Source organism: Nilaparvata lugens, chromosome 13 (genome assembly GCF_014356525.2).
Source record: "Nilaparvata lugens isolate BPH chromosome 13, ASM1435652v1, whole genome shotgun sequence".
In the NCBI taxonomy this organism is placed as follows: Eukaryota; Metazoa; Arthropoda; class Insecta; order Hemiptera; family Delphacidae; genus Nilaparvata; species Nilaparvata lugens.
The window spans coordinates 27,993,996-28,017,835 of record NC_052516.1 but is presented as its reverse complement, the minus strand read 5'-3'; the positions used below and the strand labels follow the sequence as shown (position 1 = coordinate 28,017,835).

The 23,840-nt window shown below is 35.0% G+C and overlaps 2 protein-coding genes across 3 annotated transcripts in view; one reads left to right on the top strand and one right to left on the bottom strand.

Moving 5' to 3' along the window:
- The window catches only part of LOC111064038 (uncharacterized protein DDB_G0271670), a 437,024-nt gene that overhangs the window by 106,434 nt on the left and 306,750 nt on the right, over positions 1–23,840 (top strand). The gene's annotated exons all lie outside the window — the stretch shown is intronic.
- LOC111057619 (trifunctional enzyme subunit beta, mitochondrial-like) lies at positions 21,316–22,863 on the bottom strand. The gene has a single exon (XM_039440231.1). The coding sequence runs from the start codon at positions 22,780–22,782 to the stop codon at positions 21,373–21,375; it is 1,410 nt and encodes a 469-aa protein (XP_039296165.1). The 5' UTR covers positions 22,783–22,863; the 3' UTR covers positions 21,316–21,372.

The following is a 23,840-nucleotide window of genomic DNA, read 5'->3' as shown; positions in this document are numbered from 1 at the left end:
TTGTTCATACTCATTTTTAACTATTTTCCATCTTCATCTTCTCCATAATATTGTCTTCAATTCCAATTGCTTTAAAGCTTCACGGATTTCCTCTTTATTTATCCTTCTTCTCCCCTTCTTCGCTTCATCTCACTCCTGTTTGTATACTCATCAGCTTTCTTTTTCTCGTATACTAAGCTACTCTCCTTGAATTTTACTCTGTTTTTTTCTTCTCTGGCTATATTATTGTTCACTCTATAAGATATATTAATATGAAATAAATAAATTTGTACACATTTTCCGTCTCTCTTTTTTGTTCTAAGATATTTCTACTCCTGTCAATTCCATTCTTTCTCCTTTTTCAAAATCGTTAAAATAACCGTTTCTTCTCCTTTCTCTTCCAAATTTTATAGTTTCACTATCAGGCAAAGAGCATTAGATGATTCATACAACAAAGAAGTTACGAATCCCATTTCCCCATTTTTTCTACCTGTTTAAATCCTTGTGCATTCTGCCTCATCCAATTTCTTCCAATAGTATTCTTCTCTTCTCCTTCTTCATTCTCGTCACTCCATCCTTCCCAATTTTTCATTTCACACCATTTTCTCTCATCTCTCTGTAGTCTTTTTTTCTATGAGTTTTTGATGATTTCGATCTCTCATAATCTCGTCTCTTCCTCATTCTTTACTTTTCTCTATTATCTCCACTTCTACCACCTACTCCCCCTTCTTTTTCACCTTCTTTTCTTTTTCAGCCTCCTCCTCTTTCTCTTCCTTTGCCTTCTTCTCCTTCTTCGTCCTCTGCGCTTCCTCGTTCTCATTCTTATTCTCCTCCTTTTTTTTCAAATCCAAATTCAAATTTATTTGTCAATCAAAACAATTACAATTTCAAAGAAAACAGTATACATCTCTAGAAATTATCAAGAAATAGGAAAATATATGAATGTATATATAAATGTTAACAGCAATAATAGTTATCAATATTTATTAATTTAACAGTCACAGTTTTGTTAATCATGGTCATGTATTTTTAGAAATTTTATTTTATATACATTATAATATCAACATAGGCTACTAGGCTCATAGTCATGTTATAATTCTGTGTATATTTTGAGTTTTATTGCTGCTATAACATGTATTGTGTTTTTGTTTTTGAGGAATAAACAGTTTGATTTGATACAATAATACTCATAATTTAAAAAAATATTTGACATTTTTTCCTCCCCACACCCTCCTCCTTCTCCACCTGTTCATTTCTCCTCCTCCTTCTTCTCCTTTTACTCCTACTCACTCTCCACCTACACCTCATTCTTCTTCTCCTCCTCCTCTTCATCTTCCTGCACCATCTCCTCGTCCTCCACCACCACTGATTTCTCCACCTCCTCCTCTTCTACCTCTTCCTCCTCCTTCTTCTTCTCCTTCACCTCCTCCTCCCCTTCCTTCACCTCATTTCCCTCCTCTTTCTCCATCTCCCTCTTCACCCTCCTCTTCCTCATCATCCTCTACCACCACCCAATCCTCCTTACGAATATTTTCGAGATTAGAACCGTTCCCAGCACCCGAGTTGAAAGTTAAAATAAGAGTAATTAATCGTTTAACCAGCTCCAATCAGTACAATGACATGATTTCCGAGGTTACCTTGATTTCAGTTATCCTTTTATACCCATCTAACGGTCCATGTCTTAATGCATCTGATGTCCTTCACAAAATCCTTTTTTTCATATCTGTTTAGATGCGGGTTGCCACTCAAGGACGGAACACGTCAAGTTTTTGTATCATTTTTATTTTTTCTATTCCTAACAGTCATTGTGGTTAAGCTCCATTATAAAAACCCGACTCATTCACAATAGGGCTGAATATCTTTCAATACCTTGGCTCGATTATTTTTTATGTGGTCTTCCGACATGTGGAAGAATGATATGAAAGAAGGGATATAGAAGTAAGTGATGGTGAATGCTAGGATATATGAAACAAGACCCGTTGTAGAGTAAGAAAGGGCTCCACACACTAATGCCCTTAATTATAATTGACGTATGAAAAGGGAGGAGAAAGATGGAGCAGAAGGAAGAAATTGAGGGAGAGAAGAATGAGAAGTGGAGAAGAGAGATGAATGAGGAACAAGGATGAAAGAAGGAAGAAGAAGAAGAAGAAGAAGAAGAAGAAGAAGAAGAAGAAGAGAAGAAGAAGAAGAAGAAGAAGAAGAAGAAGAAGAAGAAGAAGAAGAAGAAGAAGAAGAAGAAGAAGAGACGAAGAAGAAGACGAAGAAGAAGACGAAGAAGAAGACGAAGAAGAAGAAGAAGAAGAAGACGAAGAAGAAGAAGAAGAAGGAGAAAAAGAAGAAGAGAAAGTAGAGGAAAAGGAGGAGGAGGAGGAGTGGGAGGAGGAAATGGAGGAGAAGGATATGGAGGAGGAGAAACAGGATGAGGAGGAGGAGGAGAAGGAGAAGTAGAAGAAGAAGAAGAAGAAGAAGAAGAAGAAGAAGAAGAAGAAGAAGAAGAAGAAGAAGAAGAAGAAGAAGAAGGAGAAAAAGAAGAAGAAGAAGGAAGAAGAAGAAGAAGAAGAAGAAGAAGAAGAAGAAGAAGAGAAAAAAGAAGAGAAAAAAGAAGAAGAAGAAGAAGAAGAAGAAGAAGAAGAAGAACAAGAAGAAGAAGAAGATAAAGGAGGATGAGGAGGAGGAGGAGGAGAAGGAGGAGAAAAAGGGGAAGAAGGAAAAGAAGAAGAAGAACAACAACAAGAACAAGAAGAGAAAGAGGATGAAGAAGAAGAAGAAGAAGGAATGAAGGAAAATGAAGAGTGGAAAGAGAGACGATAAGGACATCGATATTAATTTAAGAGAAGATTATGAAGATAAATTAAATATTGATTATGAAAATCGATTGGTAGAGGAAAAATATACGTTCCGAGAAAGAGAGGAATTAGAAATGTGGGAAGGAAAGGGGAGAGCAGAAAGAAATTACAGAAGAGGAAAAGGATGAAAACATTGAGAAGGAGTGAGAATAGACATTGGTAGGAAATATATTGAGAAATGAAGAGGATGTGAATAAAAAATAAATATGACGAAAGAATAGATGTTTGAAGAAAGTAGGAAGAAGAACTGAATAAAAGAGATGGAGAAGGTGAAAAAGGCGAACTGGCGATTAGGACCCAATTAAGAATAATCAAGAATATCGAGAAAGAGAGGAAATAGACATTGAGAGAAATGTAGAGGATGAAAATCGAACGTCGAAGAAAAAGAAAAAACTTTTGAAAGAGGGCAGAGAAAATGAGAAGAACAAATGGGAAGGTGAAAGAATCCAAAGTGAGAATAAATGGGAAGGAGAGAGAATCCGAACTGAGGATGAATGGAAAAGAGAAAGAATCCGAACTGAGAATAAATGGGATGGAGAGTGAATCTGAACTGAGAATAAATGGGAAGGAGAGAGAATCCGAACTGAAGAATAGAAGAAAAATGATACTGAGAAATTGAGAGAATTTGTGAAAGATGAAAAATATCCAAAGATTAAAAAAGTGAAACATGAAAAAACCAGGAAGTGAGAACTGAGAATAAATTGAGAAATTATAAAAATAAATTAATAAGAAATTAACAATAAATTGAGAACTGAGAAGGGAGAACTTGCGATGAAAATAGAACAATAAAACAGTAGAAGAAACAGTAAGAGAAAGATAAATAAAACCGACTAAGAAAGTGATGGAAGAAGTCGACAAGTAGAAATATACTCATGTATATTGTGATACTTTTAAAATTTCATCCTTAATGATGAAGCTACCTGAAAGGTGGACGTTGATAAACTAAGTGCCTAATCATTCAGAAATCAAGATTATAGTCCAGTGATATTAATGGTTTTATAACAGTATTATCTAGTAGGTTTGTTCCATGCTGCAAAGAGGAATGGGATATCCTTCATCTCATCGTTGTGATCTCTGACTAGAAACGTATTTCTAGATATTCATTTCTCCAAATAGATATTGAAACTCATGCTATTGTCTTTTCAAGCCTAATGAACTAAATTTCAGGCAGTGTGGAATATTTCAATGAATACAATATTTTCAAAAGGACTTTATTCTTCATGTTTTCATTAATTTATATCCTTCTAAATTCACTGTCTTGTGGAATATAAAGTTTTTTTGGTAGGAGAATTCTGAGGTGTAGTTAAAATAACAAGTACATAAAATTTATTTCATTAAAATTATTGTTATTCACTAAAAATTATAATTTAATTATTATTAATTAAATTTTAATATAATAATAAATTTTATTATTATATTAGAATCTATTAGTGAATTTTATCAAAATAAGAAAGAAGTTTTCAACTCTGTTTCTTGTCTCCTATTTTATTGATGAATTGATAAAATTTATGATTTTTTTCTATCTTTTGTTTGATCTTTTTCTATTGTGATTAAATTAATATTTCCCCACACAGGATTACCTTTGGGGCTTCATTTAGACTATGATGATAAACATGTATTGTGCATGCGTGGGTGTTTGCTACACCAGTTATGTTATTTTATTTCAATTTGTTTGTACGATGCTTGTTTTTGGTCGAATAAATTATTATTATAAATAAATAATAATAATTATACCATGAATGGATAAATATGTGAATTGATCAGTAAGTTCAACACTAAAGTGACGATTTTCAGACTAGAATAATATTTAAGTGGTAAACTTTATGTAACTCAAGACTTTGTGCCGATTACACAAAAGCCGGTTAAATTTTAATCCTGATTAATTTCACGAGAACCAATCAAAGAAGCCGTCTTCTCATAAAGGTGTTCTCAGATTGGTTCTCATGAAATTAATCAGGATTAAAATTCAACCGACTTTTGTGCAACTGGGCCTTAAAGATCAATCTTTCCAGCTTCTGTATGTTCTCGGCTGCTTCTAATTAAATCAATAATTTATTAAAAGAATCTTCTGGATATATAATTCCGGTTGGGGTATGTGAGGCACGTTACTTGAAATAAAATAATATAGGAAATACAGTAGGCCTACTACTATGATGCACAGTCATTACATTGCTATATCTCAATAGTACGTTATTTAGGAAACTCATAAGTCCGGTTGCACGGAAGCCGGTTAAATTTTAACCGTTATTAACTTTACGAGAACCAATCAGAGAAGGCGTTTACGAAAAGACGGCTTCTCTGATTGGTTCTCGTGGAATTAATCACGGCTAAAATTTAACCGGCTTTTGTGCAACCGGCACTACACTTCAAAATGCAATATTACTGCTCAATAATTCATTATTCACATGTCTGAAAAGTGGGGTAATTTATACTTAATGATGCTTCACTTCCAGTCTTTTCAAGTGGAAATTATACGAGGTTATTAGTATTTTATACGTAGCTGAAAAATTATCTCGAATGAATCGATTGGACTATAATTTCAGTCCTCATCATAAACTCTTCAACCAACTTTTATATCAGGTTCTAATTTGTGTTCTATCAATGTTTTAATCATGTTCTATCAAGGAGGGAGATAGCATTATAAAATTCATAACTTGATATGCTATTTTTTCTCCATAATTCTATCATAGTCTCTGATATTTTACTCGTTGCCAACTTATATGAATCGTATTGAACTGTATAGTGAGATTCAGTCTCAACTTTCAGAATTGGTAGAATGGCAAGCATAGAAATATCCGAGAAATGATGCTCTCAGTTTGAAGTAAATTTCAGTGGAGTTTTACACAGGACGTTTACACACCAATAAACTGCTATGATTATTGGTGGCGGGATTGAAGTTACAATAAACCATGAAGATTATTAGAAAATACAGTAATAATATAATTACACTATCATCTATTACTGGTGGAAAGTAGGTTTATGGACGCAATCATAAAGCCTATTCACCCATTAGAAACCTGGAAGATATTACAGAAAGTATAGGAGAAATTTTCTCGATATGACCAATGCTATTCTTTCTTTTGAGACCAGTTTCTGCCTATTATTGCATTCTCTCTTTCTTCCTATGAATGGGACAGAGTTATCCTTTTCCGTGGTATTCTACTCTCTAGAGATCTCCTTGTATCGAATTACTTCCACATCTCTCCTCTATCTAAAGGGAAGATGGATAAAATTGTAGGGTCTAAAGATCTTTGAATGGAATAGAGTTTTATTTTTCCGTGGTATTCTACTCTCTAGATCTTCTCCTTGTATCAAATCACTTCTACTTCTCTCCTCTATCTAAAGGGAAGATGGATAAAATTGTAGTATGATGAGTCTAAAAAAAAAATTGAGAATTTTACAATATAATAAAGGAAAGCAATGACTTATACATGCACGATATAGAAAATTCACGAATGACGCATCATCACGTCTGAACTACTGGACTTATAAACTTGAAATTTTGCATATAGATTTTTAATTTACTGAGGATCTTACTATATTCCATTCTGAACAGAGTAAGTTACTCCTTTTCGCGGTATTTTACTCTACAAATCTTCTCCTTGTATCAAATTTCTTCTACTTTTTTCCTCTATCTGCTATTATTCCATGTTCTTTGTCACTTTTACTTCTTATCCATCCAATTTACTCTTGTATGGGAGGAATCTCATTCGATCCCTATTCAAAATCTTGATTCCTTTTTCTCACCCTTTTTCAATTTTTTTTTATTTTCTCCTATAACTTATCTCATTTTGTAATTTGGCCTTTTTATAATTGTAATTCTTAAGGTGCGTACAGATATATGCGCCGCGAACATGAGCAATTCACTTTTAATCAGCTGACTATATCTGTATTTCTACAGAAACGGTATAAGATATAGATATAAAAAGCTTGGCATCAGCTGATTAAAAGAGAAACTCATGTTCGCGGCGCGTAAATTTGTACCCACCTCTACAAATGCAATAAGTTTTTCAAGACTTGGCATGAAATCAATCAATCTCATCTTCTTTTCCTAATCACTACTATTCGTATGGCTATTATTAGTGGGGAGTCACTGACGGAAGTTCCACCAAGCCTGCATATATGATTTAAGCCGTCAATGGACCTCAAGATTGTCATATATCAGCCGGGTCCGACTACATAACGTGCCCATCCGATAACACGGTAGTGACCATGCTAAAATGGTTTGTTTGCATCCGGGTTTGAACCCGGGACCTACAGACTGCTACGCAAACACTATGCTGACCACGGATCTCTTTTCCTAATGAGCCAGCAAATTAATACTATAATTGATTATTTTTCATTTTCTTCTAGCAGGTAGCCTGTGCTTTGCAAGGGTCTAATCAGATACTTGAAAACCATCCTCGGTAAATTAAGAATCTATATATGCAAAAGATCAAGTCAATCAGTCCAGTAGTTCAGAGGTGATGATGCGTCATTTGTGAAATCCCTATTCAGTGCGTGTATAAGCCAATTCTCTCCTTTATTATATTATAGACTAGCTTCGAAAGGGTCCATTTTGAAACGTGAAGAACTGAAAAGTTGACCTAATGAAATCTTGAAGAATATAAAATAGGTCTATAACTATCCTCGGTAAATATCAAGAATCTATATGCAAAATTTCAAGTTGATCATTCCCCTAGTTGAGACGTGATGATGCGTCATTCGTGAATTCCCTATCCAGTACGTGTATAAGCCAACTCTTTCCTTTATCATATGACAGACTACTGCATGAGTTTTTTAAGCCATTCAATGTGCAATCTTAACTATCTTCTCTTTCCCTTCTACATACTGCAACTCATTCGTTTTTCAAAACACCTCTCCAGACACGTTTGTTACAAGGAAAAATATTAAATAAACAATATTCAAAACGAGAATTCAATGCATGAGAACAGTACTTGTTTGTCCTAATTTGTTCGTGTTAGAATACAGACAGACAGTGCTTCACAGTAGTAAAGTAGTAAACCACCATGCATAGCAGTGGGCTTCCAGTAATATTGTTGGGTACCCAGTGAGATTCAACCTCAAATGTCAGAATTGATTGAAAAGGAAAGCATTGATGTTATTCATAAAGAATTCTGACAGCTCAAAGTCAGAGCCTCACCATAGAGATGGAAGGAGATTTTATTGAGATTCAAATCTGACTGTCAGAATTGATTGAATAGAAAAGCATTGATGCTATTCATAAGGGGTTCTGACAGCTTAAAGTCAATCTCACCACAGGCATGAAGTAAATTTGTATTGAGATTCAGATATTACTGTCAGCGTTAATTAAACGGGGAGCATTGATGATATTCATGAGGAATTCTGACAGTTTCACTTGAATCTCACTGTAGACATGAAAGAAAATTTGTATTGAAAATCACACCTGACTGTCAGAGTTAATCAAACGGGGAATCATTGATGATATTAATGAGGAATTCTGACAGATTGCCTTGAATCTGACCATAAGCATGGAAGTAAATAGGATGTTTAGTGAAGCAATGCGCATGCGTAGTGATTTGCGGTTTAACGGACGTTCACGCAGCGACCGCAGACCGCAAATCGCGAACGCAGGAACTCCTGTAAAAGAGGCTGCAGTGAAATTCACTCTAGACTGTCAGCATTGGTAGAATGGGTAGAGTTATAGTATTGTGTATGTGGGATGTTGAAAGTTTAAAGTACATTTTAGTCTGCCTACTACAATAATGCTGACTATGTCTATTAGTTTTCCAACTATGTCTATATTTTTAGGTTCAATCGAATTTCTTGTTTCTTGAATGTTCATTTCCTTGTTAAGGGCTACTTGTATTTACATAAAAATGAAGATACAAATACCCTTTTTTTAACATTTATCTTTATTTTACACAACATGTTTCAACTTTGACGTAATTTTAAAGTGAAAATGACTTTGACGTTGGAACATACATGATCTGAAAAATATAAAAGTATAAAGCTGTGATGAGGCTGACATGAAACTGGCGCGCCAGCAAAACAGAAATATTTGTTCTGCTTTTATAGATGTACTTTGTACATTCATACTAGTACATACTACCTATAAAGGTGTACTTTGATTTTTATTATTTTTGACATATTTAACCTAATCTGTTGAACATAACGGCTGATTTACACGGTGCCAGTTGGCTTGCTAGTTAAGGTAGCCAGTCACTGGATGCCATCGACTGGCACTGTGTAAACGGTTCACGCCAGTAAGAAGCCAGCAAGCCAAAGACGCGCCAATAGCTGGCAGCTCCAGCAGAACATATATTTTTGTTTTACTGGCGCGCCAGTTTCATGTCAGCCTCATCACAGCTTTATACTCTTGCGGGTTATCTCAATATGAAGCTCTCTTATAATAATTAAAAGTATCGTCTCTGATGTCCCCAAAGTCTTGTTGTCCATCCACTCCTCGTATCCACGTTACCCGTTCTTTCCGCTGTAACTCGTGGGTACATATTCCCAAAAGCTCTTCACACAAAACCATAGATATTCCACGCACACACTCTTGAACGGCAACTCTGTGTGGCATTTCTGTCATTTGTTTAAAAAAACCAAGATCTGCACTACTATCACATAAACCACGCTCGCTGTGGAACTACACCAACACATCCGACATGTTCCATTAGCTGGCAACATGTAAACAGGGTAACGCTTAAAGCTGGCATACCAGTTACCGCTTGCCAGTGACCTTCCAGTCAATATCCAAACTGGCATGCCAGTCACTGGCACCGTGAAAATCAGTCTCAAGTTTCATGATCTTATATCTTGTATGAGGGTTCTTAGCACTGTCAAATATAAAACATATCAGATATATAAATATGATACATGACACTATAAATACAGTATAATCAGATTCATATTAATCTCTATCGATGAAAAATATTTGGATGTTACATAATATCTCATTTCACATCATCTCTATCCTTCCAATTACCCAAAAGCAATTTTGGTAATTAATAGGTTTATCTATCTATGCAAATTTCATACACCAGTTCATGACGATCAATATTTCAGTTCTGTTCCATTACCAAATACCTTATTCAGTCAACTTCCGGTTTCAAAGCCTGAAATTTTCACTCTCAAAACAAATTTATGGTATTCTCTGCCTCGATATTCATCAGTTAATTTCCATAAATAATGCATCGTCGTCTGTTGCAAAGTATGAAAGATTTAGGTTGATTTTATCACGAGGATTGCTCTACTATGTGAGTTGTCTTCTGGTGGGATGAGCTCGTGAGGAATTAATTATGAAAACGAAGTTGTTGGATTTGTTAGTAGCCGGGAGGGCTGAGAAGTCAAGTGTCATTCCACCAATGCAAATTAATGACAAGTGATATTGAAAAGTCTGCATTTGAACTCGGTTCAGGACTCTGTTGCCAATTTACATTCCACGTGAGGGATTACTGAAACGTATATAGGTATGAAACGATGCTAAACCGGGTGTTTGTATCTTTATATACAGATATAGGTTTGGTTTTGTCGTGGCCAGGCTTTTTGTTATCGGCACGCTATTCAAGTTTCTGAATAATTTCAGCCAATCAAGGCTGGCTTAGTTACATTCAGGAATGGCTCGTGTGTGATTGGCTAAATTCGGGTTTTTTGCGGGAAAACTTTTTTTGAAAAAAGGCGGGAATGATAATTTATTGCCATTTGCGGAAATGTTGGTTTGTCGAAATGTAGGCTATTGGCAGATTGGGACCAGCGTGTGCGAATTTGAGGATTTTTGGTTGATTTTTGGCTTGTTTGCTACTTTAAAGTATTCCGGCAATGCTTTTCCCTAATTTTTCCTTTCCTTATTCCTCATTCGCATCCTCATTCTTTCTTCGTCTCCTTGTTCCTGTTTCCTTCTACTTTTTTTCAAATACCCACTCGAATCTCAAAACTGAAGTCTACCAAAATGATTGTTTTCAACTTTCTTTACGTTAACTCTCTCCTCGAATCCCAAAAATCAAATCTTTTAAAGTGGCTCTTCCAAATCTCATTTCTTATTTTTGTAATCGTCTATTCCGTGTTCTTCTGGTTTTCCTTTTCTTCCTCTTTTCCTTTTTACCTTATTTTTTTATCTCCTTATTCCTTTTTATCATCGTCATGTCTTCCAGAGTGGCTGTTCCACATCTTATTTCTTATTCTTGTCATAGTCTATTCTCTGTTCTTCTGGTTTTTCTTCTCTCCCTCTCTTCCTTTTCTTATCCTTTTCTTTTCTTATCTACCTAACCTAATACCTAATACGCGGGTTTTTACAGCCTTCCCGGCCGTTTCCCGCACTCAACACGCCTAATAATAATCTTTTCTTATCTAATAATAATAATAATAACTTTTATTCACTTCATTGTACAATTTTACAAAGCATAATAGCATAAAAAATATCAAGTGCACTCCTCATTAGGCTAGGCCTGCGTCGAGGAGTGGTGTCTCCTAATAATCTCCTTATTCCTTTTTCTTTTTCCGATATCCTTCTGCTTCTTGTCTTTGTCAATTCACTTCTTGTGCTTCAACCCATGAAGCAAACCTGAAAGAGTAGTTTTTTCACCCTTCTCTACCTAGTTTTATCATCGTGATCCTCTGTTCCTCATTTTTTCTATTCCACTTTTACTTCTGCCTCTTCTCTCTCTCTCTTCTCCTCCTTCTTCTAAGGGTTGTGTGGCAGAGAGGACCTGGAGTCCTAACTCCGCTCTTAATAAAGGCATCAATCAATCAATCTATATTTTTCCGCTGCATCATCCATTCATCTTCATCCGTCCTATCATTTTCGTAAAATGTATTCACTAATCATGAAAATACACATAGGTATTTTAAATTCATTGATAATTATTCCATTGTTTATTCTCCCCCCTCTATTCCCCCATTTATCACTTTTCTCCTGGTAATTCCAGGAGAGATGCCACAGCAGGAGAGTTGCCCCACTTGCTGTAGTTCTCAAACATGATGAAAGAGGGCTCTTCTAGTATATTCATTCTGTCAGTTGAACTCCAGTCAACAACAGAGAGAAGTTACGACCGTTTTGTTTTGTTATTTTTGGCAGTAAAAATCAAAATCCATGAAGTATTGTGTTTTCTTCCTTCGTTATAAGATAAGGTGTTATATTTGAGGCTGGTAATAACGTTTCCAAGAGGATATTGAATTGTAGTTTGTGAGAACTTGCTGTGAGTAGTTTATAGTTGATCTGTCTGTAGTAGGCGGCCATCTTATTTCCTTTGTAGATCGACAAGGTACTGGGGCATCTCTCCCCTGTCAAAAGGATAGATGCCTCATGCAATTCTGGGAGAGATGCCCTAAGCAAACTGTATGGGAGAGTTGCCCTAAAATTTCAAACTGAAATTAAATATGAATTAAATTCAATGTAAGAGTTGATATGAATATAACAACTGGTTTTAGACATTGAATATATAATTCAATCCAATATATTTAGAAAAAATCCTACAGGAAGAATATCTACGGAATATAAGAGGAAGCCTAATGGCCAAATGGCCCCATCAAAAATCTTACACGAGATCTCTCCTGTTCCTGAGTTGTGCGAAAAATCCAGGACAAGAAGGAAGAAGAAGGTTGAGAAGAAGAAGGAAGAAGGAGAAAGCTGGAAGAGAGAAACGAAATAAAAATCTTCTCAAAAAATTACAGAAAATAAGAAGAAAGAAGAAGTAGGAAAATGTAAAACTTAAAAAAAACTGAGCAAAGTTGACGACTCAAACAGTGAAAATTAAAGTGATAGGGAAACCAACTGCATCGAATGTGATGAAAACTATTATACAACCATAGATAGTGTTGATCAGATTAAGTATCTTGATCCATTTTCTACTCAATAATACATTTTTTTGTTCCATTCCCAACATAACAATGAAACATTGTGAATTTAAAACTACATTCTTTCAGATTACCTCAAAATTCATGTATGGGGCATCTCTCCCAAACAGAAAGGACATCTCACCCGGGCACATGGGAGAGATGGCCAAATGTATTAGTGTTATAAATGAAATTATTTATTAATTAATTATAACAGTATGATTCCCAACCTGGATGTTGATGACAAAATGATAACCATGTCTAATCACCAAATACTATTTCCCTCTGGGTGTCCCAGTGGTTTTTATGACGTCATTTCCTTAGGTGGGGCATCTCTCCTGGAATTACCTTAGCAACTACTTTTGGATCATCATATCAGCGGCAGCAGCATGGATATGATACAGGCTTGAGACATGTTGCTTTAAAACAAAGGCAAACAGCAACAGACGGATGTATGCAGACTGACTGAGAAAAAATCCCTCTCCAGGTGTTCGAATGCGGTGCAACGCACGCAGACCTCCGTCTGTTTCCATTGTTTTTTCACGTCTGCAGGCAGACATTTGATTTTTCCTCTGTTTCTCTGTATATGTCACTGTGTGTGATTGACCTTAAGCCTCAAAGCACAGAGATATAGACATGACAATTTCTGTCATATAATCAATCATCCAGATCAAAATAATATCAACGTCAGTTCTGAATGAGACAACATCTCAATGCAATAAAACCAAAGAGCCACCCTGAATGACAAAGCCAAGCATTTGTTTAGCATTGCGCCAGTTGAAGCCGGCATTTGTTCGTTGCATTGCTAAAGGTAATGCGAAATGTGATAAATAAGTCGTTGCTTTTATATGTCAAGGTCAGGCAGGCCTAGCACTATTATAGGTGGGTGTGCTATTATTTTTGTGCTAGTCATCATCTACACTACATTAATAACATCATTCTTCTTCCTCTTCTCCTTCGTCTCTTTTTATTCTTTTTCTTCTTCTTCTTCTTCTTCTTCTTCTTCTTCTTCTTCTCCTACTTCTTCTCATCCTTCTCCATCACCTCCTACTCCTCCTTCTTGTCTACCTCTTCCTCCTCCTCCTCCTTCACCTATTTCCTTCTCTTCCTCTTATTCTCAACGTCATGATAAAAATCTATCAATCAATCTTCTTCTTCATCTTCTTCTCCTCCTTCTTGCTCTTCTTGCTCTTGTTGTTGCTGTTGTTGTTCTTCCTCTTCTTCTTCTCCTACTCCTCCTCCTCCTCTTCCTCCTTCTCTTCCACTTCCTCTTCCTTTTCCTCTTTCTCTTCCTCCTCCTCCTCCTTCTTCTCTTACTCCTCCTCTTCCTCCTCCTTCACCTACTCCTTACTCTTCTTATTCTTCCACTCTTCTTCCCCAAAATACTTCATCTTCCAATCATCTCCTTATCATTTGCGTCGTCATAGTCTTCTTCTCTTCTTATTCCCTTCCCACCTTCTTCTTCTCTTCCAACTCATCTTTTACCCTCCACTTCTTATTCAATTTCCAATTCTCTTCCACTTTCCACTAATCTTCTCCTCGTGTCCAATGCTTTTTGCCTGCTCTTCTCTCTTCTTCCTCACTCCTTTATTCTCTTCCTTATCTTTATCCATCCCCCTCACCTACTACCTCTCTCCCTCTTCCCAATAGCTACTTCTCTTTTTCCCCTCTTCACCCATACCTCTGTTGTCTTCAACTTTATTTTATGGAAGGCAGAGTTGCCAAATTGCATATTCTCTCCACCTTCTATGATAGATATCGTACATACTTCTTTAGTAGATTGTTAAGTATGATCGATTATATTTTATTCTTCAAGAAAATGTATTTTCTCCATTCTTTTCTGATGCATGTGCATGATTGAGATTAAATTTTTTGATACCGTACTTCATATTCCTACATAGTCTATGAAGGATATTTTTCCTCGATTTATTTACATTTTCATGATCGAGATCAAATATTTCAATAGTATTACTAAATGGTCTAGAAACGATTTGGCAACTGTGCGGATCTGGAAAATGATAGAGCTATCTTCTCTGACTAATGACAGACAAAGATAAGATCGCAAACCATCTTTGATCAGGTGCTGACTTAACGTGAATCTCTCTATCAGATCTTCATAACTTGATCTAATCTGATTTGAAATTTGATTCAAGATTTCATTTTGTCCATATTTTCTTCTCGACGTTCAGTAAAAAGTGGGTGACCTTGACAAAACGGGTGAAGGTCACATATTTAACGACTTATAACGATATGCTAATCCGATGCAAGCCACAGCCAGAAAGTACCGTAGTAGAAACACAAGGAATGCGCTACTTTTTATCATTATACTGCACTTGACAAGATCAAGTTCATGAGCAAGATATCAGGCACCGTATTACTGTGGCAGGTATTCCACAATGAGATATCATATTTATTTGATTTAATATAAAAAATTAAATTTTTAATATGTGAATATTTTCTATTTTAGTTATAATAATGTGTAATATTTCTTCTATGTTCAGTTTTGAAGCATCTAAATTTGAAAATCCAGTTTATGAAAATACTTGAGGACTGAAAATTCTGTGAATTGAAGAACTACGAGACTTAACCTATTCCGGACTATGTGTTATCTAAATTTGGAAGAGGAATAGCACAAGGTTGCCTTATTTTTCCTCTTCCTTTCATTTTTATAATGTATTTATTGTATAAATGAATAAAGAATAATTAATAATAATGAGTGATAAGAATCTTGGATGAAAACGACATAATAAATATATATCAGGTAAATAGATATTTTCACAGGACATTTTTTTACAATGAGTGATACCAATCTTGAAAACAAGATGATGATATTGTGAGAACAACTAATTTATTTGAACGAAAACTTGCTTGTTTCAATGAATAATATCAGTTGTTTTGACGATATCAAGTCGTTTTCATACAATATGGATGGATATTCACCACAATATCACCTTCCTAACAACATAGGAACCTAAACCACGGAATGAAGAAGCTGTTCTCCAATTTGTACCTGGACTTTGAATCACCAGTATATCATATTGTATTTCAGGTAGAGTGGATATTCGAATATCCAAACTCTGATTATCCGAATCTTTTTATCAGGAGGAAGTAGGCGAAATTTACGCTAATTTCCGCGGATTCCAGATTATGTTCAAGAAGCATTAACAATAAACAAGCATTAACAAGCATTAACAATAATCAATAACACTCTACCAGCAAAGTTCAAATACAGTAAAGTATATTCAACCGGTTACTATTATCGAATTGAATAATACTATAACATATTGTTTTAGAGCGGTATATTTTTTAATTTTTAGTTTTTTTCTGTGTGTAAACTTCATGATCCAAGTATTCGATTAGCCAAATGGGGTCTGGTCCCAATTGATTTGAATAATATTGGAGTACTGTTCTTTGATTATTGTAAGAATTATTAATCTGAATTTTATTTCTTCGAATATGAGTCATTGTATATAATTCAATATTGAATTTTTTTCTTCAGGGCTACTTTTGAATACAAATTAAAATAGAAATCTGAGTACCATTTTTAGGATTAATAGGAAGGTGGTCATGCGATACATGATTTCGATAGGAAATTTCAAGAAAAAATGAATGGTAAAAACCGCACATCGATATCTCAAACCGCTTAGAAGATATTCACATTATCAATCAATAACACTCATGTATTACATTTATGATTTGAATGGTACTGATTGATAATATGAATAGAAATGAAGGTCAAAAAATGTCAAAAAATGAAGTTCCATTCAAAATGGCGGGTCTAAGATGGCGGACCAGATTTTTAAAGTCATAGTAAAGTAGTATTTTCAGTTCGAGCAACATCCCCAATCACACCCACCTTGAAATCACTTCTCTTTATGAGATACCAAGCCGTTCTCAGACTTTTTTGTCTCATATCTGCTTTGAATAGTACTGATTAATAATGTGAATAGCTTCGAAACGGTTTGAGTTTGAGATATCGATATGCGGTTTCCGCCATACATTTTTTCTTGAAATTCCCTTTCGAAATCATGTATCACATGACCACCTTCCTATTCAAAAAAATGAAGTTTCATTCAATATGGCGGATCCAAGATGGCGGACCAGATTTTTAAAGTCATTGTAAAGTAGTTTTTTCAATTTGAGTAGGATCCCCAATCACACCCACCGTCAAATAGCCTTTGTGTATGAGATAATAACTAAGCCGTTCTCGTACTTATCACCCATTCTCTATAGCCGAAACATGTAGTAACTGAATAATTCTTAAAAATAGTACTCAGATTCCTATTTTCATTTAAATTTAATATTGAATTGTATCCTGAAGTATTGATTCTGATTAATGCATGAAAATATTACTGCTTCAAGGCTTTCATGCTCTAATTCAGTATTCACTGTATGCACATGCTAATATTGAACTACTGATAATAGAATTTCAATCTCCGTAGTATGTCAACATTATTTTATAGAAGGCTAGAAAATTTAATTGCAAAACGTGGAAATAATCCCACCCTATTATCTGTCAAGAAACTCCAATGTAAGATTTGGTTTCATAATGCAATAATGATAACATTTTTATGATAACATTTTATTAACTAATAGCCTCTGTATGGAGAAATTATTTTCAATTGAATTAACGTTTCTGTGAACAGGATTTCAATACTTGAAAATAAATTACTATGAAAACGATACATTCCTCCTGCAAGTTTATAAACTTGGTTCAAGTCCACTCTCCTAACATAGTATTCAGGAACATTGATAGAACTGTACAATCCTCAACTGGTGGAGAAAAAACTGAAAATTTCAAGAGTTGAAAATTATAGTGGAAGGTGAACAATGGAATTAAGTTGTAGGTCTCCTTCATTTCTCTGGTGAGATTCACTGTAAACTGTCAGTATTCTCAACAGTTACCATGAATGCTTCCCATTAAACTAATGCTGACAGTAATAAGTGAATTCAACTAGAGATGATCTAGAATACTATTTTCTAGAGCAACTTGATCCCGAGATCCTGCTGATCATTCGTGTTCTATGGTTGTCTAGACTTGCGTTAAATATTTCAGTCACGAAAGAATAGAACAAAAACTGTTTACAGAGTATGATAATCACTGTGTTGTTTCATCTATGCTAATGTCGGAATGCACGCTATGGATTTGAGAGGAAATTTGAGCTAGAAAATTACAAAAAATCTAATTCAGTTTGAAACTTCTTTATTTGTATTCTTGTTTTCATTCTTAATCTTAGAAGCCTCACACATACAATGGAAGAAACTGGAACAATGAGTAGTTTATTCTAAAAAACATACAGAATTCAGAATGATTTCCCTCAATAATTATGGACAAATTTCATAAATAATAAATGATAATTTCTCAAAAATACTAAAACAATTACATAAAATATTATATAGTATTTTTGAAAATAGTATCAATTTCCCTTAATAATTAAAGACAAATTTGATTAATAATAAATAAAAAATGTTCATTTCTTAAAAATACTAAAACAACTACATCAATTACAGAAAATGTAAGATAGTTTAAAATTGCATACAATAGTTAGAAATTTCTTAGAATGTGTCTTCTACATGTTTAGTCTTTTCTGTGTGGAATGGAAATTGACCTACTTCACTATGACTACAGAATACAGTATATAGTAATTTTATAGAAATTATAGTAGTTTTCTCTGCTATGGCATATCATGTTTTAGAGTAGATATTAATATAGGCCATTATAATGTAAATAATATAAGCATAGTATAGGCAATAATATAATTAATGTAGGATATCATTATTATTCCATGAACTTATCAAAAACAAGATTGTAAGGGAATATGTTTTCCCTAGGAGATGAGATTAGAAACTATATCACACTCATTATATTATTTTTCTTGTAGGAGACGACAACTTTTTTGAAAATTGTCTGTCCAATTCAGACCTTTATCAATTTTTGCTCTCATATAATAATGTGTTATTAAAATAAATGTTTGCATATGTGGAACAAATCAATAATCCAGTAAGGCGTGGTGAATTTTGGTGCAGGGAGACTTTCAACTGTCAGCATTCCTCATATAAAGTATGAGGGTGATATCATTCTTCCAATACTGACAGTGAATTTTTACTGTTGTATCAAGGCAAAAGGGGCGGTGTTAAGCAGACATGTTGATCCAGAAAGAAATAAGGAAATCTTGGTATTTTACAAGACAAGTTCAAAAAGTTGGATAACATGATTGAGTTATTAGCTGTTTACTAAAACCGCCTATGTAAACGCTAGTAGCTAGCGGCTTTGGGTCTGGCATTTTCAGTTTTCTTTAATATTTAGAACTCTTTCCAAGATATAGGTATATGGGATAGGAATTATGATTAATATTACCGGCCTGGATGAAACAGACAACGGCGTTGCACTCTTCTGTCTGTTGTGCTACCTCGTTGCGGGTTCGAATCCCATCGGATAGTCATGGACGTTTGATCATCTCAGGAAATGTACTTCAGAATATTCACGCACAAGCAAAACGCTCATATTGGCATCATCCGCAATAAAAATAATACATATAAAATTGTTGATAATCATATATTACGCGAGCAGCATTTTTGAATGATTTTTCCAATTTGAGTAATAAGTCTTTATCAAAATGGATAATAATGCATTTTGGATACAATTATCAGTTTTCCTTTAACGCCCTTCAAAATTTATTCATTTATTTCATTGACAATCACAAATCATAATTATAAAATATAATATGATTGGAGAAGACAACAGACATAGCCCAAAACTGTCTTCTCACAAATTTTTACAAATAAAAGTTTCAAAAAAAATTAGGTTAAGATTTCATTTTTCACTTCAAAAATTTGACGCAGTTGAAATTGAATTACAAGACCTACTTACTCATCACAATGATTTGTGGTTGAAGGATAGATATCATTACAATTAATACAAGGAGAAATCATCATTTTTACTGTACAGTACTCTAGTGACCAGCGTTCTACCACTGCTGTCTCTATACAGTGAGACGTCTCTATAAGGCAGTCTCTCTGGTTCTACTCATTGTAATAAGTGAATTCAACTCACTATATCGTATACCTGATTAATAATCTGCCGTTATGAAAACTTTCCTTGCCGTTATGAAAATTAATCACCTGACGCTAGTGTTCACGCGCATCTAAAGTCTACTTTTCTAAGATCTGAGCCAGCTGTTGACAGGACAATAGCGCTGCAGACACACGAAGTCTGCTATCTCTTCATAGTGGATGATTTAATAGAATCAACAGTAGTTGCCAACAGTTTGCAATTGAATAATCTTATTTTCTCTAATTTCGAGCTTATTTTCAATTTTTGGTGAAAATGCTACAAAACATTAATTGTAGAGATTTTTATGCTCAATCTTTTCCACTTGAAATTTTTTGTTTGAATTGTATCTGAAGCCTGATAATTGGGAATCTAAAATCAAACTTTGCATAGATGGTTCAGTGCTCCTGAAATTTTTACAGATATGAGACTTGTGGCAGTTGATAGAGCTTATCAATGACTTTTCTAGGTATGAATTTGATCAAAATCGTTGGAGCCGTTTTCGAGAAAATCGCGAAAAACCCTGGTTTTGACAACATTTCAGCCGCCATCTTGAATTGCATTTGATCGAAATTGTTCGTGTCGGATCCTTATAGTGTAAGGACCTTAAGTTCCAAATTTCAAGTCATTCCGTTAATTGGTAGATGAGATATCGTGTACACAGACGCACACACATACAGACCAATACCCAAAAACCACTTTTTTGGAGTCAGGCGACCTTGAAACGTATAGAAATTTAGAAATTGGGGTACCTTAATTTTTTCGGAAAGCAATACTTTCCTTACCTATGGTAATAGGGCAAGGAAAGTAAAAATTTCATGACTAGTCTGTTGAATTTATAAAAGAGGTATTGCAATCCATATAATTTGTTCAATCAAGAGTTCTTAGTTAATCAGAGTAGGCCTACCACCCATTCTACATGTTATCTAATTAATCAACTTGTAACTAATTGATTTTTTGTCTTCTTTCAGGTAAGTTGAATTAAAAGTTCACGCTGATAAATTTTTCCTCAATCAAGATGGAGTTCCGTGAGTGAAGCTTTATTTTAATATTTTGTATAAGTACAGTTGAATTTTAATATCAAATTAAAATTTTATTGATCAGTTATGCAGCAATATGGCTTTGATATACTGTGAGAAAGCCAATCAGGATATTTCCTTCAGCAATCAGACTCTTTCATTAGACAAGTTTGGAAAGTACTTAAAAGATTAGGATTCATTATAGCACCTATTGAATTTCATTGATGTAATCTTATTGAAAACGCATATCTCTGTGATATATTCTCATTACTTAGAATCTCTAGTAGCCTACACTTTTATTTTCTTTGATGATACGACTGGTTGTTAGTATTCATCCAATTATCAAATATCAAATCAAATAACATTTATTTTGACGTCATCATAAATTACACTTTACACTTTCTCAGTCGACGAGGACAAGCATCAAATCAAATCACTTTTATTTTGACATCATCATAAATGACACTTTAAATTATATATCAAACTTTGTAGATAATAGACTTCATCAAGTTTATTCTCCCATTCAAGGTTTAGGCTCTTGCCTGATCCGACTCAACTGTATTATCAGTTATACTAATAATTATTATTTTCAAGTAGCCCTTAAGAAATAATTGGAAAATTCTGTTACGGATATTTTTATTCTTTAAACAATACAGTAAATAATGAGAAATATGTGTGTTCAATCTGGTTTACCATTGGGGTGCCTTTCAACAACCATCCCCGCCCCTTGCCCCCCTGCGGCACAAGCAGAAATCACGGCCAGCTTGCCATCCTCCCTGATGAGTCTGTTGGCTGCATGACTCAACAAACGCACCCCAGTCGCTCCAAAGGGATGCCCAATACTCAGGGAACCTCCCCACGTGTTTAACTTCTCCATGTCTGGTCCACCTGCCTTGGTATCCTGACACATGTAGTTCTGTGCAAACCAATCAGAGTCTAGCGCCTTCAGGTTTGCCAAAATCTGGCCAGCGAATGCTTCATGGATCTCCCATACATCGATATCCCTCACCTCTAGTCCTGCTTTCTCGAGGACTAATGGTATCGCATACGCGGGACCCAGGAGTAGCTGGTTGTGAGGGTCTTGTGCAACATACACAAACTGTCTTAGATATGCTTTTGGTGTCAAACCTAGTTCCTTCGCTTTTTCTTCAGTTGTAATCAAACAAGCAGATGCACCATCTGTGAGGAACGATGAATTTCCAGGAGTTATCGTCCCATGAGGCTTCACAAACGCTGGGTTCAGTTGACTAAGCTTATACATAGTCGACACACGAATCCCATTATCTTCTTTCACAGTTTTACTGCCATCAGGTAGTGAAACTGGTACAATATCTGTGAAGTAGCCTTTCTCCCTTGCTTCATTTGCCAAAGTATGAGATCTCAGTGCATATTCATCCTGCTCCTCACGGGTAACCTTGAAAGCGGCAGCCAGTCTATCCGCAGATTTTCCCATAGTTTCCCCCGAAGAAAACTCTGCAATGGATGGTAGTTCTGGTGCCAGATGGTTTGGACGGATGCCTGATACTAGTTGCAGTTTCTGTGAGAATGTTTTGGCTTTGTTCATCTTCAACATGATTTCCCGCATTTTCCGGGATAACCTTATGGGAACGTCTGACATGGATTCTGCGCCCCCTGCAATTGCCACATCACATGCTCCTGCAGAAATCATGCCAATGGCTGAAGTGATTGACTGGATAGAACTGATACATGCCATGGTCACAGTATGCGCCGGCGTTTGTTCAGGAATTCCTGCAGCTAATGCTGCTTCCCTGGCTATGTTGCTAGTTTTAACCTCTTGTATAACTGTTCCATAAACTATATAATCGACAACATCCACAGGCAAATTGGTTTTCTTTATGAGTCCAATCAATGACTCTCGGGCCAAGTCATAAGACATGAGTTTTGAGTAATCTGTGCCTGATAATAGAAAAGGAATTCGAACTCCTTCAACCAAAACTATATTACCCTGAGCTCGCTCTTGAGAATATTGTGGACGTTTGCTTACTTGAAATGTCTTGTGTAGGAGTCCCAGTTTATCTTTGGAAATGAAAGCACGGTTACGCAAATGATGAATACTGGTTTGCATCATCGATTATTTGTATTATCAATTGAAAAAACAGTAAAATAATCTCAAAACCCGATTATAAAACCAAACTGAACAAAACATAAACAAGCTGTAGTTCTCATCTGTATTGGAATTTCATTTCTCGTTTATGCAATCAGCTGTATATAGAAATCATTTCAGTGAGTTCCTGAGTGATTTTGATTTTAAGATGATAATTTAATACAACATATGGGATGAATTATTTATAAATTTTCATATCGATCTCTTAACTACTAATTCTGTGAAAGAATCTTCTGATGTTGTATAAATAAGAATTGGAACCGTTTTGAACTTTTAAGCCTGTGGTACTTCTCTGTAAGTTGTGTAATTCTGAATGAATGAATAAATAAAATAAATAAATATTCTCCATTCAATATTCAGAGTTATCGGAAGAATGAACTCTCACATAATTACTCTAGTAATTATAATTTGAACCGTTCAGTAAAAAATAGATTATTCTCCATGATTTAAATTTGGTACAGCTGTAAAAACTAATTTTCTCATGAGGTTTGACTACACGTTCGTCACTATTTGATAAGGCTCGACTACTCTCACAGAATTAATATTGACCCAAAAAATGTTTGAGCTCAATAATAGAAAAGCATACATTATAATTCTCACATTTATGATTCTCCTATGGTACAATTGAATGAGGATTCAATTATAATCAATTTGATAATTTAATTTTTTTTTTGACTCATCTGAATATAGTTTGATATGCGTGAAATTTTTCAAGCAGAAAACTTCAAAAAGTAAGCTTCAAGGGCCAAGCCAAACAAGCGTTTTTTCAGGTGTTTTCAGACGAGTCAGCAGGGCATGAAGCTCTCCGATTGGCTGATTATTTATCAGCTGATTCCCGAACGCCACCTAAATCAGCGAATCAGCTTCCAGCCCTGCTGCCTCCTCTGAAAACGCCTGAAAAACCCTTTGTCAGGTTTGGTCCTCCATCTTGGATACAATGGAGAGAATATACATTTTTTTCAGTTAAACCCAACAAGCAAATAAGAACCAACACAGGTCCTAAAAAGAGAAACTCAAAGTCA